This window comes from Geotrypetes seraphini, chromosome 2 (genome assembly GCF_902459505.1).
Source record: "Geotrypetes seraphini chromosome 2, aGeoSer1.1, whole genome shotgun sequence".
NCBI lineage: Eukaryota > Metazoa > Chordata > Amphibia > Gymnophiona > Dermophiidae > Geotrypetes > Geotrypetes seraphini.
In genome coordinates, this window is record NC_047085.1 from 496,914,695 (window position 1) to 496,934,324 (window position 19,630).

The 19,630-nt window shown below is 42.9% G+C and overlaps 1 protein-coding gene across 15 annotated transcripts in view; it reads right to left on the reverse strand.

Annotated features, from left to right (window-relative positions):
- Positions 1-19,630, reverse strand: part of LOC117354441 — a 238,688-nt gene that overhangs the window by 50,771 nt on the left and 168,287 nt on the right. For 13 of the 15 annotated variants that reach the window (XM_033932006.1, XM_033932001.1, XM_033931998.1 and 10 more), the window contains 4 exons: positions 9,089-9,244; positions 5,854-5,946; positions 1,454-1,543; positions 1,003-1,161 (listed from right to left, as the gene is read on the reverse strand). In XM_033932006.1, the coding sequence (XP_033787897.1) occupies positions 1,003-1,161; positions 1,454-1,543; positions 5,854-5,946; positions 9,089-9,244 (498 nt within the window). The remainder of the gene's footprint in view (positions 1-1,002; positions 1,162-1,453; positions 1,544-5,853; positions 5,947-9,088; positions 9,245-19,630) is intronic. The other 2 variants (XM_033931995.1, XM_033932004.1) reach the window with 2 other exon arrangements.

Below are 19,630 nucleotides of genomic sequence, written 5' to 3' on the forward strand. Positions count from 1 at the left end.
AACAGAGTTTTTATCCATGGTCAATGGAGTATATTGTCCCGAAGAGAGCTTTTTATTTTTTCCTGAAATATAAGGTAGTGGTGTTTTGCTTTGATAGTTACTGGAAGGCTGCTCCCATTCTTTGTGCCGATGTAAGTGGTGAATGTGTTAAATATGTGCTTGTATTTAATTCCTTTTGGTTATGGAAGGATCAGGAGTTTCTTGATGTTTCTAGCTGAGATGGACCAGGAATTGATGAAAAGAGAGCTTCTGCAGAGCAAGCACATAAGATGTGGTACATTATGCATGATATTTTGAAGTTAATATATGCAGCGATAGGTAGCCAGTGAAGGCTATTGTAATAAGGCGATATGGAGTCAAATTTTCTTAGTTTGAAGATAAGTCATATTGCCATGTTTTGAATTTGTTGTAGTTTGTGGACGAGAGCAGAATTTATGCCTGCACAGAGAAAATTGCAGTAGTCTAATTGAGACAGTATCTGCATTTGTGTTAAAATTATGAAGTGATGTTTGTGGAAGAAAGGTCTGATCAGTCTGAGTTTTCTCATACTGTATAAGTTGGAGATTTGAGGATCTTAGGAAAGAATAGAGTCCAATGTGACTCCAAGAATTTTGGAAGTTTTGTCAATGTCTAGTTTAGTTCCTGAGGGTAAGGTGACTGTTGTAGGAACTGTTTGCACAGAACATGAAATCATAATACTTTGGTCTTCATTGTGTTTAGCTTGAGTTTATTAAGTGTAGCCCATATTGTTGGCTATTTTCAGAGGGGTGTCACTGGACTTCCTTTCGGTAGGAATGAGGAGAATGTTGTCAGCGTATGATAGTAGGCACTCGTCATTGTGCCCTACAGGATTCTTGGTGTAATACCACTATTGCGCTGGCCACTTTCTGAGATGCCATCATTATTTTGCAGAAACACCACCACCTTCAGGGACAGACTGGAAGTCTCCTGGTAGTTTTCTTTTTCAAAATAGGGCATTAAGATATGCTGCTAGTGACCTACCAGCCTCTGCTCTGTCAGTCTTATTTTTCACACTTGTTTCTTGTACTCTGTCACTAGCTGGGGTCTTCACAACGACAAGGGGACTGACAGATCCAGTTTCGGCAAAATCACTGACCACTTTCTCCATTCCACTGAGGGCAGAGTATGAGGAATCCACTGCTGGAAAAGATCAAGAGGGTTAGAGGCAGGAAGAGGTGCCATAACCAAGCCAAACAATAGGACATTACATCGGCTAGGTTCCCTAAAAGTTTCTAGAATGAAAGAAGCTCCAGCTCTGTGAACATAAGAGCCTAAGCATTGCCATACAGGGTCAGACAAAGGTCCATCAAGCTTGATAAATGAGCAAGGTGGTGTACACGAAAACACAGGTTTCAAAGCAGACTAACAAGAGGTGCTGGTTTTACTTTTCACAGATCATGCACTAGAAAAGCCTGCAAACCAGAAATCTTACCATTCTCAGTCCAGTTCAGTTCCTCATTCAAGAGTGACTTTTGCAGTCCAGCGGTGTTGCTGCTCCATTCTGGCAGGAAGAATGTCTCCGCTATGATGAGAATAGTCACGGTTAATCATGCACAATTACCCACAAAGCACTAAAAATCAAGGGGAGGAATCCTGTACAAATTACATTACTGAAGAACACATCTGTTGCATTTAAGGGGAGAGTGTGGTGCAAGGGTTAAAGCTACAGCCTCAGCACCCTGAGGTTGTGGGTTCCAACCCATGCTGCTCCTTGTGACCCTGGGCATGTCACTTAATCCCCCATTGTCCCAGGTACGTTAGATAGATTGTGAGCCCACCGGGACAGACAGGGGAAAATGCTTGAGTACCTGAATAAATTCATGTAAACTATTCTGAGCTCCCCTGGAAGAACGGTATAGAAAATTGAATAAAATAAATAAATATTGTACTGGACAAGAACAGGTCACTGGAGACTTTGCAAAGAGCTGTTTCCTTAGAATGTGAAATACAGATGGCAGAGGACCAAGAATAGCTGGAGATGAAAACCAATTAAAATGGCGACAGTTCACAGCATTTATTTATTTAAAAACTTAATATACCGTCTGGAGTCACAACGGTTTCCAATTAAACAAACACAAAGCAAGAAAAACAACCCCCCCCCAGTAAAAAAAACATTCTTCAAACCATCATCAACACACATGAAAATCAAATTTCCAAATCCTTCAATAACATATTTAAAAGAATAATACAAAAAAAAAATGGCCGACAACTTTAGGAAAGACAGATCAGAAATATGTGTCTACAAACAGCATGATCGAGTAGTTTGGAAGCAAAAGAGAGGAGGAAGATGGGAGGATAGCTGGAAGGGAAGGGAAGAGTCCATTGAAAACAGGAAGTGAAAAAGCAAGGAGGAAATGAGAAATAGAAGGTATGAGGACAGACATAAGAGAAAACAAGGGAGAGGGCTCAGAGAAGGGATAAAGAGATTAGTAACTGAAGAGGGGAGAAGGATGAGAGAGCAAGGATCGGATACAATTTAACGTGGAAAAACAAGAGAAGTGAGATAAGTGAGGGAAGAAGGTGGTGAGTGAAAGGAGAGAGCAAGGGAGAGAGGGGATGAAAAGTGCAAGCAAGAGATGCCGTAATGAAGTATAAGCACCAGACAGACAGCTGCACAAGTTATAACCATCCACCTGCTCAGATATAGAGAATATTGAAGAGGAAAGCTACAGTACTCCAGAGGATCCAAAGGACCTGCTGATAGATGGGCATAACCAGTAAGTCTATGGATTGATCTAAGAACATAAGAATAGCCTTACTAAGTCAGACCAATGGTCCATCAAGCCCAGTAGCCCGTTCTCACAGTGGCCAATCCAGGTCACTAATACCTGGCCAAAACCAAGAGTAGCAACATTCCATGCTACTGATCCAGGGCAAGCAGAGGCTTCCCCCATGTCTTAATAACAGACTATGGACTTTTCCTCCAGGAATTTGTCCAAACCTTTCTTAAAACCAGCTATGAAATGAAAACAGCAATTTTAGAAAACTTATATTTACTGATGGAACAAAGGTGACAAGGTTTAGGCATACCCAAATTACAAGAAGGTGCATTATCCATTTTATAAGGGAAACACAAGTATATACAAAACAGTTTTTAGGTAGCATTCTGCCAATGCTGCCTTGGAGAACAAAGATACCAGTGAGAGGAGGAGAAGTGGGGAGCTTGGAGGCCAACCCTTCCCTTGCCCTAAAGCCCCCAAACTCAGGAAGGCTCAAATCAGCCAGGGCCCTGCTAATTCCTCTGAAATCACTGCTGCCAGCAGTGGGCCCAACTCCTATCCAGGCCTTCCCTGGACTACACCCCAAGGCCAAGGACTCTCCAGGTCCCAAGAGCAGGCTTGATCCCATTGCTCCTACATAGTAACATAGTAACATAGTAGATGACGGCAGATAAAGACCCGAATGGTCCATCCAGTCTGCCCAACCTGATTCAATTTAAATTTTTTATTTAATTTAATTTTATTTTTTTTCTTCTTAGCTATTTCTGGGCGAGAATCCAAAGCTTTACCCGGTACTATGCTTGGGTTCCAACTGCCGAAATCTCTGTTAAGACTTACTCCAGCCCATCTACACCCTCCCAGCCATTGAAGCCCTCCCCTGCCCATCCTCCACCAAACGGCCATACACAGACACAGACCATACAAGTCTGCCCAGTAACTGGCCTAGTTCAATATTTAATATTATTTTCTGATTCTAAATCTTCTGTGTTCATCCCACGCTTCTTTGAACTCAGTCACAGTTTTACTCTCCACCACCTCTCTCGGGAGCGCATTCCAGGCATCCACCACCCTCTCCGTAAAGTAGAATTTCCTAACATTGCCCCTGAATCTACCACCCCTCAACCTCAAATTATGTCCTCTGGTTTTACCATTTTCCTTTCTCTGGAAAAGATTTTGTTCTACATTAATACCCTTTAAGTATTTGAACGTCTGAATCATATCTCCCCTGTCTCTCCTTTCCTCTAGGGTATACATATTCAGGGCTTCCAGTCTCTTCTCATACGTCTTCTGGCGCAAGCCTCCTATCATTTTCGTCGCCCTCCTCTGGACCGCCTCAAGTCTTCTTACGTCTTTCGCCAGATACGGTCTCCAAAACTGAACACAATACTCCAAGTGGGGCCTCACCAATGACTTGTACAGGGGCATCAACACCTTCTTCCTTCTACTGACTACACCTCTCTTTATACAGCCCAGAATCCTTCTGGCAGCAGCCACTGCCTTGTCACACTGTTTTTTCGCCTTTAGATCTTCGGACACTATCACCCTAATTTGGCCCTGTGGGATTCAGGTCTGCAGGATCAAGGAAAAAATACTAAAACAAGTTCAGTTGCACCAAACCATCGTTTCTATCTGCTGGAGTGTAGAGAAAAATACTAACTAGTTCCAGGCTGTACCAACTATTGCACTGATAGTTCTCTTAGGCTTCTGCAGCTGACATCATTATTGTTGCAGTTGTCCAGATCTCACTGTGTCTGGGTAGGTAGAACTGACATTTCAGCCATCATGCTGTGGCTTTCTTCAAGGTGTGCTGTGAGGTAGCAAGACACCCCGACAACTTCGGCTGGGCTGGAGAGGGCTTCAATGGCTGAGAGGGTTTAGATGGGCTGGAGTAAGTTTTAACTGAGATTTCGGCAGTTGGAACCCAAGCACAGTACCGGGTAGAGCTTTGGATTCTTGCCTAGAAGAAAAAATTTAAAAAATTTAAATTGAATCAGGTTGGGCAAACTGGATGGACCATTCGGGTCTTTATCTGCTGTCATCTACTATGTTTCAATGGAGATAAAGGGCTCTTCACAAACAAAGCATGACAACCACTCATCCAAAAGACATTTGTCACAAAAGGACTGGGTCTGAGGACCAACACCTTCTCCCTCCCTCTCAAAGTTTCCAGCCTCCTTCCTACCACAATTAGAATTTGTGACCAACAAACTTTCCCGCCAAAATTCAAATGCATGACTAGCCTCAATCACCTCAAGCCCCAGCCAATCACAACTGAGGACCCACTGAGGCTCATTTTCAAAACACTCAGATGCACAAGTGTCATAGAAACCTATGGTACTTTGTGTGTCTAAGTGCTTTGAAAATGAGCCCCACCATATATAAAGACAAACTGTCCTCGTGGGCTCACACTCTATCTAATGTACCTGGAGCAAAGGGGGGGGGAATTGAGTGACTTGCCCAGGGTCACAAAGAGTAGCATGGGGTTTGAATCTCACTTCTATGAATGCTAATCCATAAACAAATACCTTTTTTTTCCATCCGAGACACAGAGAAGTCCCACTTAAGAGCATACAAACAGAGATTCCAAACTAATAGTGAACGTCACCGATTCTAAATGTGCCCTACAGGATTTTTTGTGTAAAACCACTATTGCGCTGGCCAGTTTCTGAGATGCCATCACGCTGAAACTGTGGCTCTCACCACTGCATCACACACTCCCTAATTACTAGGCCAGATGGTGCCAGGTTCACTGGCATATCATATACTTTCTTTTGGCAGTTGCGTTTCCAAAGTACCTCTAGAACCGGCTATGAATGTCACTTAACTTTTAATTTAAACTTTTAACTTAAATATTTACTTATCTCTTTCCTCTCAATAGCGACCTACTGTCCTTTTGATCACTTTTCTCCTCAACAATGAATTTCCTGTCTAATTACTTCTCTTTCTTCTTCCCCTCTTGAAGTCAGTCAATCTGTACCTTTGCTTAATCTTTTGTAAACCGCATAGAACTTCACGGTATTGCGGTATATAAGCTGTTATTATTATTATTAACACACACACACACTCATGCCACAGGTTTGCCAACATCGCTCCAGGAAGTAGGAGAACTTACTCGAAAGCCCACATGGCACAGCTTGGGTTGGCAGTCTTTGCTGAGGATTATTTGTACTGTCTATTAAGCGTCTTGGTGAGGCATGACATAAATCTAAAAGATAAGACAAAACAGCCTAATCAAACCTGGTAAACATGGAGGAGTGGGCACCCGAGCTCTCTATGCTAGCATCACGGCGTGGGAGATTAAATCAAGCAGCTCCACACTAACCAAAAGTAGGGAAGATTTATGGGAGGCCAGAGAGGACATGAAAGCAATGTTAAAACATAAGGGGGGATGGGGGCTATTTACTTAAAGTGTGCTAAGCTTTTTTTTTTTTTTTTTTTTAACTTCATTGAATTTTCATATCTTACAAAAGTGCAACATATCATACATGTCATGACTATAAACAATTAAGCACTTATAAACATTCAGAGTCTTTACATCAGTAACCAAAAATACTCCCCTCCCCTCCCAACCATCAGAGAAAAGAACACGGAATCATATAAAGATATACCCAGCCCCCCACCCCTGGATGTACAAGTCCTATATCAGCAAAGATAAAACCACAACAATTCTACAAAAGACGCCAATGAACCCCCACACTAATTTGAATATTCTTGTGCTCCCAGACAAATCAGCGATCATTTTTTCATATTTACAAACTAAACCTAGATTTGCCCACCAAAAAGTGAAATTAAGAGGGTCCTAATTTTTCCAATTGCGTGTGATCAACTGCATAGCTGTTCCTGTCATAATTAAGAAGAGTGTGCTAAGCCTTTGTACCCAAGGCACATTAGCAGGCACAGGTATGGCATGTTGGTTGTACAATGTTACATTTTGGGAGTGTTTTCAGCACTTTGGGGTTTGGTAGCTGCACAGTTAACGCAGAAAAATATCACTAATGTGCATTTCAATGGCGAGGCCTATCATGCAGTTAGCTACACCTTTGCAGGACGGCAGGACGGCACTGCATTACTGGCCAGGTTAAAGAATTTCTACTGCCAACTGCTGAGCACAGCTCTTCTCATACCATGCTCCCTAATAGAAATTTCCGTTAGGTGTTTAATACAGAAATTATTGCATGCCAACAGTTAATGCATGCAAACAGTGCAGTGCTGCATTAAATGCTGCATCAGAATCTAATGCAGTTTATTAACAAACGGGCCCCAGCGAGCAGAAGCTGCTGATAAGGGTGGCCAGAAGGCGAACTCATAAATCCTCAAGGTGGGGGGAGTAATCGAGTAATTGGAACAGCAGGTTGCAAACCAGAAAAGCTAGAGTTCAAAGCCTGCTTCTCCCACCGATATGGTGCCAATAAAACAGGGGAATAGGCTGCCACCGCCGCCATCGGGGAACAGGCCGCCGCCGAGTTCTGAGCTCTCCCTGCTTCCCTTCCCCGCAGGGCTGATCAACTCTCGCCACTCGACGTCAATTCTAACGTCGGAGAGGAAGTTCTGGGCCAGCCAGGCAGCGATTGGGTGGCCCAGAACGTCCTCTCCGACGTCAGAATTGACGTCGGGTGGCGAGAGTTGGTCGGCCCCGCGGGGAAGGGAAGCAGGGAGAGCTCAGAACTCGGCGCCGGCCTGTTCCCCGATGGTGGCAGTGGCAGCCTGTTCCCCAATGGCGGTGACTTGGGGAAGGGCAGTGAGAAGGGAAGGGAAACAGGTTGGGCACCCCTGCTGTAGTCGACCCGCGAGCCGCACTTAAGTGGCTAAAGAGCCACATGCGGATCGCGAGCTGAAGTTTGCCGACCACTGCCCTATACTTATATGTTTTTTTTTCCTTTTCCTCTTTCCCACACCCGAAGACTTTATTGTAATTAATCCATAACTTCTTTTTCTTATGTTTCGGAAACGTTTGTAGTGTTTGTATTATTGTCCCCTTTTATATTTTTTTATTATATTGTAAACCGCTTAGATTTTAACCTTGGTTCTATATTTGTGGAAGATCAAATAAACTGAACTTGATCTGTTTTGTAAAACATCCTGGAGAAAAAAGCCCAAAGGGCCTCAGCAGCGCTACTATCAGTAAAGCAAAATTTGAACCCAAGTCTCGTCCTCGGTGGCAAGTCAAATGTGCGCAAGACAAACGCGCGTGGACAATTGCGCGCATGACAACTCCGCGCAAGACAATTGAGCGCAACAAAACTCCGCGCAAGACAATTGAGCGAAATGACACTTGAGTACAACGACAATTGCGCAGACAACTCAGCGCAAGACAATTGCGTGAAATGACACTTGAACGCAATGACAATTGCGCAAAGACAACTCAGCGCAAGACAATTGAGCGAAATGACACTTGAACGCAATGACAATTGTGTGCATGACAACTCAATGCAATACAATTGCGTGAAATGACACTTGAGTACAACGACAATTGCGCAAAGACAACTCAGCGCAAGACAATTGAGCGCAATGACACTTGAGCAAAATGACAATTGCACGCATGACAACTCAGCGCAAGACAATTGAGCAAAATGACACTTGAACGCAACGACAATTGCGCGCACGACAACTCCACACAAGACAATTGAGCGCAATGACACTTGAGCAAAATGACAATTGCGCGCATGACAATTGAACGCAATGACAATTGCGTGCATGACAACTCAGCGCAAGACAATTGAGCAAAATGACACTTGAACGCAACGACAATTGCGCGCATGACAACTCCACACAAGACAATTGAGCGCAATGACACTTGAGCAAAATGACAATTGCGCGCATGACAATTGAACGCAATGACAATTGCGTGCATGACAACTCAGCGCAAGACAATTGAGCAAAATGACACTTGAACGCAACGACAATTGCGCGCATGACAACTCCACACAAGACAATTGAGCGCAATGACACTTGAGCAAAATGACAATTGCGCGCATGACAACTCAGCGCAAGACAATTGAGCAAAATGACACTTGAACGCAACGACAATTGCGCGCATGACAACTCCACACAAGACAATGGAGCGCAGCGACAATTGAGCGCGCTATTGTCTTGCGCTATAAAGTCCTGCACACATCTGACCGCGCGTTTGTCTACGTGCATTTGTCTTGCGCGCTATGAACCTCCATAGGTTCTCACGACTCTTTGTTTTGTTGCAAAACATCCTGACATTTAGCCGCTGCTCCCATGACATACAGAAGCTGAGCAAACGGAGGACCAAACAGACCACCACAACAAGCTTGATGGAAAAGAGCTGGTAACCCTGTCAGATCTCAAAATACTGTGCCTTGGAAAACGTAAAGGCTTACCGGCCTTCAGCCTCTGGCTCTTATTCTTCCCACTGGCGTCTGGTGTGTTGTTACTGGCTGAGACATTAACTGCAGGAAACTGTCGAAAATACCCGTTTTCAGCAAATTTGTTCACCACTTTCTGCATTCCACAGAGGGCCGAATAGGAGAAATCCGCTGTAAGAGAAAACCAAAGGGAGTCAGAAGTGGCTCCGGAACATACCTCCAACGTAGCCCCACCAGGCAAAATCTTGACCATGAAGTTAGTTCTCATTGAGAGCAGCTAATCCACGAATCTTGTCAACTTGCTTTCTTGGGTAAGAGAGATTACTTGATTAAGTAAAGAGCCAGGTGGACGTTGGAAGGATAATTTTATGAAATTTTCACATGTAAAAATGGCTTTTAGAAAATTACTTTGCAGATTATACGTGTAAAAATGAATGTGTGCCAAGGCGCTTTGGTCTGCCCAGCAATATCTTCTGACCAGTGATTGGTAGGGGGGGAGGGGGGTGCTGGCACCTCTCCCCCCTCCCCCGCCAACGCCACGTTCGCACCCTCCCTTCCTTCCACTCCCCTGCCTCTTTAAATCTTCGCCGGTGTGAGCAAATTCTCCAGCCTGGCTCCCCCTCTGAAATCACTTCTGGGTCGCCGGCATGAGCAGCAGGCCAGAGAAGCTGCTCGTGCTTGCAAAGATTTAAAGAGGTACGGGGAAAGGGAGGGCGCGAGTGTGGCGTGGGGGGGGAAGGGATGAGGGCACGTGGGGGGGGGGGGGCAAAACCTCCCCGGGTGTTTCCTACCCTTGCTATGCCACTGGTCCTTTCTTTCAGGCACGTATTCTTGGACACTCATAGAAACACTTGTTCTTCTGTCATGGCCCAAACCCTGTAGAACTCTCTCTCCTCCTTTCTATCTCCGGACTGAACCCTCTTTTACATATTCCTTCTGTAAGACATCTCTTTTATGCTACTGCCCGCAAACGGATTTTCTCCCTTAGCGCACCCGAACATTGTTTATTTATTTTATTTAAAAAAATTTATATGGGGGGCGCTGTTGAGCCCGACTGGGATGGTCGCTTGAACAACTAGCTCCAGCAACCTTTCTTTACTTTTTGCTCTTTTGCTGCAATATTTTCGTTTTTCACCCCTCTAATTACCACCTTCAGCTGTATGAACTATGGCTTCAACTACTAAGGGCAAGAGACACAAGCCAGACCCACCTTCTCCGGCGAAAAACTCCAATTCAGAGACTTCTGATACTGCTGCATCTCCCTCCATGTCTGACTTGTGGGAAGCAATTAAAACAGTTCAAGAACTTATGACAGACACCAAAGATGCAATATCGGAGCTTAAAGAAGATCTGGCAGTGATTCACACTGATTTGTCTTCATTTAAATCCAAATTGGCTGATTTAGAAATCAAATCGGCAACTACGGAGGCTAATGTTAAAGCACTTCAGGGCCATGTGAAACGCACGCTGGCCCTGGAGAAAGATATGGAAGACGCGAGTAATCGTTCTCGCCGGAACAATTTGCGTCTTTTGGGGGTCCCGGAAGGGCAGGAAGGAAACAATATGGTCACCTTCCTCGAAGCGTTCATCCCCAAACTGCTGGATCTTTCATTCACCCACGACTTCGAGATTGAGCGAGCCCACCGGTCGCCATCTTCCAGGCTCCCACGCGACCGTCGACCGCGACCCATCGTGATGAAAATCCTGAGATACCCTCAAGTTATTGCTATACAACAAAAAGCAAGATCTATGGCTCCCATTACTTATGAGGGTAACCGGATTCTTATTCTCCCGGATCTTCATAAGAACACAGTCAAAACCCGGCAGCAACTCCTAGCATTCCGTCCCCAGCTAAAGAAGATGGGCGCCCGCTTTGGCCTCTTTTATCCGGCGCGGATGCGGGTGACATATTTAAACCAAACAAAAGACTTCACTGATCCGGAGCTTTTGGCCACCTACATAGAAGAAACTTCGCCCACCCCGATTGACAATGTGTGAGTCTGATCTGCCCTGCTCTGCTAGCAGACGCATGGCTGTGCTTTAAAGAGTGACTCTCTACTTCAGAGCAATGGAATTTTCCTCACCACGATGCATTACTTCCTTTTGTAATTATGGCTCAAGTTTTTTTTTCTTTTTGCACAATGTCTGCCTACTCTCCTTACCTCTACTGCACTCCTCTGCACCACGAGCTGACAATGTGCTCTCTGTTTGTTTCCTTTCCCGCCTTGGGCCTCGGCACCATTAGATTTAATGCTGCCTGCATCTGTCTCTGGAGCCGTGTTCAGCTCTCTCTCTCTCTAGCCTCTCACTGTGTGCGGCTGCCTTCTGCTTTCTCCTCGGTCACTCTGACACCTTGTTTTCACTCACAGCGTGCTCCTGTATCTGTTCAGCCCTGTTAGTTCTGCTTCAACTGTTTTTGCTACCTGGATTGTTATGACTGGTTATCTTTCAATTAGCCTAATAGGTCAGTTGTTTACTCAAGGTTTTACTGCTTGAACTTGCTGATATCCTGTTTTTGTTTTCCTGCAGCAAGAGCTCCTGTTTTCACAGTCTTTGTCAATAGGTTTGCTGGTGTGTGCTGTCCTTCGGCCTGGGCCTTGGCTTTGGCTTCTCAGCCCACCCATATTTTATGGCCTGCTGCTATTTAGCAGGGGGCTTTCTCACCTTTTCCAGTATATTTTATTGCTCTTTACTTCTTTCTCTCTTTATTGGTATTTCACTGATATTTATCACTCCTGTTCTATTTACTACAGATATGTATGCAGTTTCTGATGGGTATTTCATTCCTTATATTTTATATGCAGACAATTATCAGATTATTTTTATTATCTTCAAATGTCATTATCAATAACATCTTTGAATGTCAAGGGTCTTAATAATGTAATAAAACAACGGAAGTTAATATCATATTTGGATGATATTAAATCTGATGTTATTCTGCTACAGGAAACTCATCTTAATTCTGCTGACTCTGCCAAGTTTACCAAACGTGGTTTTCTTCCTCCCCTTTTCTCCCCTGCTGAGGATGGTAAGAATGGTGTCATTACTCTGGTGAGACAACATCCCTCCATTTCCACACTTTTTAGCTCTCATGATACACATGGTAGATGGGTAAGTGCTAAGCTTTCTATTTCCAATCATGCATTGCGAATCATTAACATCTATGCACCTAATATTGATTCTCCAGATTTCTTTCATAATATCGCCAACCATATATTGCAGGATCCAGATACTCCCGTAATAATAGGGGGGGATTTTAACCTCATTTTGGACCCTAGTAGGGACCGGAAATCACACGCCCCCTATAAAAAATCAAAATCATGGTATGCATTGCATGATATTATGACTCAGTTACAACTAACAGATCCTTGGAGAATCCACCATAGGGATGATGAACAATTTACATTCTTTTCTGCCCCCCATGCCACATACTCCAGGATTGATTATTTCCTTGTCAGCACATCTATCTTAACACACATTCTTTCATCTGACATTCACTCCATAACTGTTTCAGATCATGCTGCCATTACAATAAATTGCACACATTTCTCCCTAGAACCTCGCAGTAAGCAATGGCGGTTTAATTCTTCACTCCTTGCTGAGGACCATTTTTCGGATTGCATTAGTGCTGCCATTGAAGAATTTTTCAAATTCAACATTCCCACACATACTAATTGGATTGTTACCTGGGACGCCTTTAAGGCATTTATTCGTGGCACTATTATTCAATTCTCAGCCAAACTTCATTCTTCTCAGAAAACTGCACAACGGGATCTGGAATCCCGCATTCGTTTGGCTGAGTCCATCCATATCTCTGATACATCTAATATACAAGCTCTAACTGATCTTCGCAATCTGAAATTGCAATACAACTCTCTTTTAAGCTCCTCTGCTGCCAACTCTGTTTTTGTTCAAGCATCCACATATTACGCCGACAATAATAAACCGGGTCATCTACTTGCAAACTATCTGAAAAAATCTCAAAATAAGATTACCATATCTTCTATTAAAGATGTATCTGGGCAGTTATCTACAGACTATTCCTCCATCTCTTCTGCCTTCCATGATTTTTATCAACAACTATATTCATCAGAAACCTCCCCCTCTATTCCTCAGCTTACCTCATTTTTATCTTTTCCCCATCCTTCACTCTTACCTACCGAGACGTCTCCTCTCTCCTCTTCTTTCTCTGCTCAGGAACTCCAGGACGCCATTAACTCTCTAAATTCGAATAAATCACCAGGCCCCGATGGCATTACTGTTGAGTTTTACAAGGCCTTTCTTCCTACTCTGCTTCCACATTTGCTATCTTTCTTTCAGTTTCTCTGCAATCAGGGCGATTCTTCAGGCTCCTTTACAGAGGCTACCCTTATTGTGTTTCCCAAACCCGGCAAAGACCCCCAAGATGTCAAAAACTATAGACCTATCTCTCTAATTAATGTGGATGCTAAAATCTTTGCTAAAATTCTTGCTACCCGGCTCCAATCTGTTCTTCCATCTCTTATCTCCCCTGATCAATCTGGCTTTATCCATAACCGATACTCCTCCAATAATACCCGCCTTTTGTCACATATCATCCACCACACTACATCTCATCCAGACAGACTCTTGATTATGGCCCTCGATGCTGAAAAGGCCTTTGATCGCCTAGAATGGCATTTTCTTTTTCATATTCTCCGTTGGTATGGATTCCCAGATCCTTTTATTGATATGATCAAAGTTCTATATTCCCACCCGACGACTCGGATTATGATTAATGGCCGTACCTCGCAACCTTTCTATCCATCCCGTGGCACCAGACAAGGATGTCCCCTATCCCCATTACTTTTTAATCTCGCTCTGGAGCCGTTATTAGCGGCTATCAGACACGACCATAGAATTAATGGCTTCCAGTCTGACCAATTTTCAGTTAAACTCTCGGCCTATGCAGACGACATCCTGCTCTACATCACCCCGGACTCTCTTTCTCCTGTTCTTGAACAAATTAGACAGTACTCAGCCATATCTGGCTATAAGCTAAACATAACTAAATCAGAAATACTTCCGCTAAATTGCATCGATGTCCAAACTGATGCAATTAACTCTGGCTTCATATGGTCCCCTACCAAAATTAAATACCTTGGTTTATTCTTTGGTCCTACTCTCGAATCCACATTGAAACTTAATTCTGATTTCATCTTCTCTATCATTCACACTTGTACTTCCAAATGGTCCCCCCTCAACCTCTCCTGGTGGGGCAGACTCTCTACAATACGAATGATGATAACTCCCAAAATAAATTATGTTCTCAGTATGCTTCCATGTCTTTTTTCTCCCTCCATCTATTCTCGTATTGAGCGTCTCCTTTCTTCCTTCTTGTGGCACAACAAACAGCCCCGGATTGCCTTGCGTAAATTAAAGTGTCCTCGGGACCAGGGAGGTGTCAACTTCCCTAGCTTTCGGGAATACCATTATGCTTTTCTATTATCTCAAGGCTCCCTATGGTCTAATCTTTTCCTCATAAGCACACCGCCCACGTGGTTATCCTTAGAGCATTCTTTACTCGATCCGTACATCATGCAACATGCTCCTGCCATTCCTCTGCCTTCAGAGGCCAAACGCAATCCGATTTTACATAGTACTTGGCAAACACTTAACCATATTGACTCCATCTCAGAGAACAAATTAGCTGATTCATTAGCGGCACCTATTTGGCATAATCCCAAACTTAAAATTGACAATTCCGTGGTACTTTGGAAATCTTGGCAACAGCAAGGTCTCTGTACTATTGCGCATCTTATCAACGCGAATAAATGGATTACATTCTCGGACATTATGGCAAAATTCCATATCCCTCCCACCCAATATTTTAATTGGATTCAGCTGCATCATTGTCTTACTGCGAGGTTCTCATCTCCCGCATCCTTGCATACTACTCCTGACCTCCACTCAAAGATACAACTTTTCTCTGCTTCCAAAGGTCAATCTTCAAATTGGTACAAGTATATGCAGGCAAAATCATATCCTTTCCTCATCGAATCCATCTCTAAATGGGATCCGATGTTGCAATCCCCTATTACCGAGCAATTATGGTTGGCGTTATGGCCCAGATTATTTAAATCCCTTCACTCAGCCTCTCATAGACAAACAGCTCTTTTCCTCTATCATAGAGCCTTCTGGACTCCTATTAAATCAGCCAAAATAATGAAGTCCTCAGTTAACTCTTGCTGGTCTTGCAAAGCATCTGAAGGCTCCTTGCGGCATATGCTCTATGATTGCCCCCATTTGCAGATTTTCTGGAATTCGATCTGGCACACGATTTCTAAAATTTTCTCTATCACTGATCCTTTCTCATTTGATATTTTGATTCTGGGTTCCTCGGCACTCACTGCCCATCTATCTGTGTATCATGACCGCCTTTTTACCCTTTTATTAATTCTAGCCATTCAACTTATTTTACATAATTGGAAAGATTTTACAAAATTAGATTATAACCAATGGTGGAATTCAATGTGCCTCCACAATAAATTTGAACGACATATGGCTGACCGCCATAAATCTAGAGCGACTTTTGATAAAACTTGGTCGATTCTGGCAAACATCAGCACTTAGACCCTTGACCATAAACAGGATCATTTACCTATAGTATTCTGGTTTGATCTTTCCTTTATTTTCTCTTTATTTTATTTCATACTATTTTGTCATTGTCTGCTGACGATATACAGTCACATGTGCACTGTTTTAGCGTGGACTATATTGTATCTTATCTCTCTCGATTTACTCCCTTCACTATCCCATACGAAGCTTGTTCCTCGTTCTTATAGGCTTTTATGATGTGCATACTAACATGATTGATATACTGTTTACTGTTCATTTATCTTGTTATTGCCACTTCTTATTATGTAATTGAATATACTGGATGGGTGTCATCACCCGGTTTATAACCTGTGCTTCCTTGGAAGCTCTTCTTTTTGTACTTCAGTTTTTTTTTTTTATGTTTTCCAAAAACCAATAAAAATTTTTTTGAACTGAAAAAAAAAAAAAAATTTATATACCATTAAACAGTTTACATAATTTACATACACGGTAATTAAAATGAACATATAATAAAAACAAATACATGATAAAATAGGCATATAATAAAATAAACATACATACAATCTTCAAAGAAATACCATGGTGGGGATAATAAAGATCATGGATAGTTCATCAACTTTAGCAAAAATAACTAAAAAAAGGCATCTACGAATAGCTGCATCTTTAATAATTGGAACTCGTTACCAGCCTATTTATGAGAAGAAGAAAATATCGATACATTTAAGGACGCCTATAATTTATGCCTTCTCGTCTGACCCAAAATCTCAAACCACTCCCTTCCCCTTCATGCTACCCTTTCTCCTTCTTTCCTATAAACCAGTGGTCTCAAACTTGCGGCCCGGGGGCCACATGTGGCCCGCCAGGTACTATTTTGAGGCCCTCGGTATGTTTATCATAATCACAAAAGTAAAATAAAACAGTTTCTTGATCATATGTCTCTTTAGCTATAAATGACAATATTATTATTAAGACTTAGCCAAAAGGAAAGATTTATAAACTATAAAGAGTTTTACCTCATGCAAAATTGTCATTTCTTTAATAAGACATTAACTATTTTTTTCTGAGGCCCTCCAAATACCGACAAATCCAAAATGCGGCCCTGCAAAGGGTTTGAGTTTGAGACCACTGCTATAAATGATTGTCGTTCCATCCCTCTTCCCTTGTGTCTTGATGTGGCTTGTATCTACCCTAAGTACTAACGACATGTCACCAATTTTATATTTTGAATGTCATGTACACCGCTTTGACAATTTTAAAGCAGTATATCAAATTTTTTTTTTTGAACTTTAAAGATTTTTATTAGAAATTTTATGTTGACAAACAATACAATAACCAAAACACCTCCAAAAGAACAATTAGCAAAAAATACAATCAAGAGAAACACTCTTATACGACATCACGAAAATGTAAATACTCCTATATTTCCAAACAAGAAACGAAGTATACCCCTGTCCGCCACATGTCAACCCTAATCCCCCCTCTCCATGCCCAACAGAACAGCGGAGCCCAAACAGTAGGAACTACAGAACAGCCAATTTATCTTCCAACTGCTTGCAGGTGGATACCTCAGACATTTAGTAGTGATGCCACTTTGCTACAGAAATTTCCATCCTCCCCAAGGACACAAGCTTGTTGACCCGCTCGGAATGCGAAGGAGCTGCGCTGCTTTTCCAACATCCAGCATTTAGCAGCTGCCAGACCCGTTCTAAGAAGTTTAGTTTGCCATTTATATTCCCCAGTGTTATACAGACCAAGCAGCAGAACAAATTTTAATAAACTTGCAAACTTGCAAAATTCTAATCCCAATTAAGGAATATTTCTCGCTGGCTTTGGATTCTGTCGTTCTCCTTTTGACCTACATTTCATTGCTTTCTCTAGACCCAATTTCTCTCCACCTAGTTTCATTTGGCACCTCCCTTTCGTCATTTTCCTTCCCTCACTGCCATTAATACATATTATAATCTCTCCTGCTGCTCCCTTCCTTTTATTTCTGTAAGTTCTGTGATGCTGTTTGTTTTATGTGTTTGCGAGCGTGTCCTCCCCCCTGTAGGAATGCCCCACAAAGGAAACACACACACGCAATCTTAGAATCGGGAGGAGGCGCTACCAAGGGCTAGCTCCGAGTCCCTATTTATTATGCTTCTAAGATAATGACATCATAGTAACTCCCTCGTTTACACATCTCATGATTGGTGGGTACAAAGGTACATGGTTTTACATTGGTGGATACAAAGATAGGTACATGCTTTTACCTCGTGATTACCTCGTGATCATCCTCCAACTCAGCACTTAAACAAGGGCCTGATTAACATGTGGACAGAGCCTGAGTCTTTGTACATCCTCAAGGGCTGTCAGCTGATGTCCTTACCTAATAAGGACTGCTCAAATAAGATAAGCATGTGACAGTCCAAAGGTTATAATGCATACTCCTTAAGCTATCTTAATTAGTCTTAAGCTCAGGGCCTGCACGTAGGCAGAGTCTGATTGCTGCCCATATAAGGAATAAGGGATAAGGGTAAACTTGTGTCAGGTTAATATGTGACAAAAGTCATGTGACAAGATGCTAGCATTTTCCTTTACTTAGAAGTGCTGTATGGCAAGAAGAGAGAGGAATGGGAATAATTCATAATTCTTCACAGGGGCTCATAATTTTTTCACAGGGGCGGTGAAATCAGTGTGCCGATCTCGCCCTGTTTCAGAATGGCGTCCCTACACCTCCCCCCCCCCCAGGTTTTACTTTGCAAACCGCTTAGATTTAATATTGTTTTTATATTTGCAGCATATCAAATAAACTGAACTACACTTCTCCATCCGTATTCGCTGTGACAGGGGAATTAACAGACTCGCAAATACAGAAAAACCGCAAATCACTTTTTCATGCGTTATTCACTGCTTTCTGTTAAAAAAACCTTCGTGAATATGGTGAAACCGCAAATAACATGTTGAGACACCTGGCTTGTTCTTGAAGAAGAGGCAAAACACGGTGAAGAAAGTGCCGGAAATCGGTGATTTTCTCTGTAAACGCTTGGAATCGGCGATTTCTCTATGCAAGCTGATGTAATTTGGGGAGAGGAGCCAGCAAGCTTACAACTACGAATAATCATAAAAACATAAGAATTGCCACTGCTGGGTCAGACCAGTGGTCCATCATGCCTAGCAGTCCGCTCACGCGGCGGCCCTCTGGTCAAAGACCAGCGTCCTGAGACTAGTCTTATCAGCGCACGTTCTTATTCAGCAGGAACTTGTCTAACTTTGTCTTGAATCCCTGGAGGGTGTTTTCCCCTATGACAGACTCCGGAAGAGCGTTCCAGTTTTCTATCATTCTCTGGGTGAAAAAGAACTTCCTTACGTTTGTACGGAATCTATCCCCTTTTAACTTTAGAGAGTACTCTCTATCTTGGAGAGGGTGAACAACCTGTCCTTATCTACTAAGTCTATTCCCTTCAGTACCTTGAATGTTTTGATCATGTCCCCTCTCAATCTCCTCTGTTCAAGGCCCAGTTTCTCTAATCTTTTGCTGTACGGCAGCAACTCCAACCCCTTAACCATCTTAGTTGCTCTTCTCTGGACCCTCTCGAGTAGTACTGTGTCCTTCTTCATGTATGGCGACCGAGTCTGTACGCAGTACTCCAGGTGAGGGCGCACCATGGCCCGGACAGCAGCATGATAACCTTCTCGGATCTGTTCGTGATCCCCTTCTTTATCATTCCTAGAATTCTGTTCGCCCTTTTCGCTGCCGCCCCACATTGCGCGGATGGCTTCATCGACTTCTCGATCAGAATTCCAAAGTCCCTTTCCTGAAACCGCGAATACCGAGGGAGAAGTGTATTATGCATCCCTTATTTAGGAATGTTCTGGGGCGAGGTCTGCGAGAAATGCAGGCGAAGTCATAATTTATATGCACAGTTTACAAAATATGCATATCACTTTACACAATACAAAGCAAAAAGAAATTCAACAGCTCTGCAGTAAGAGTCAAAC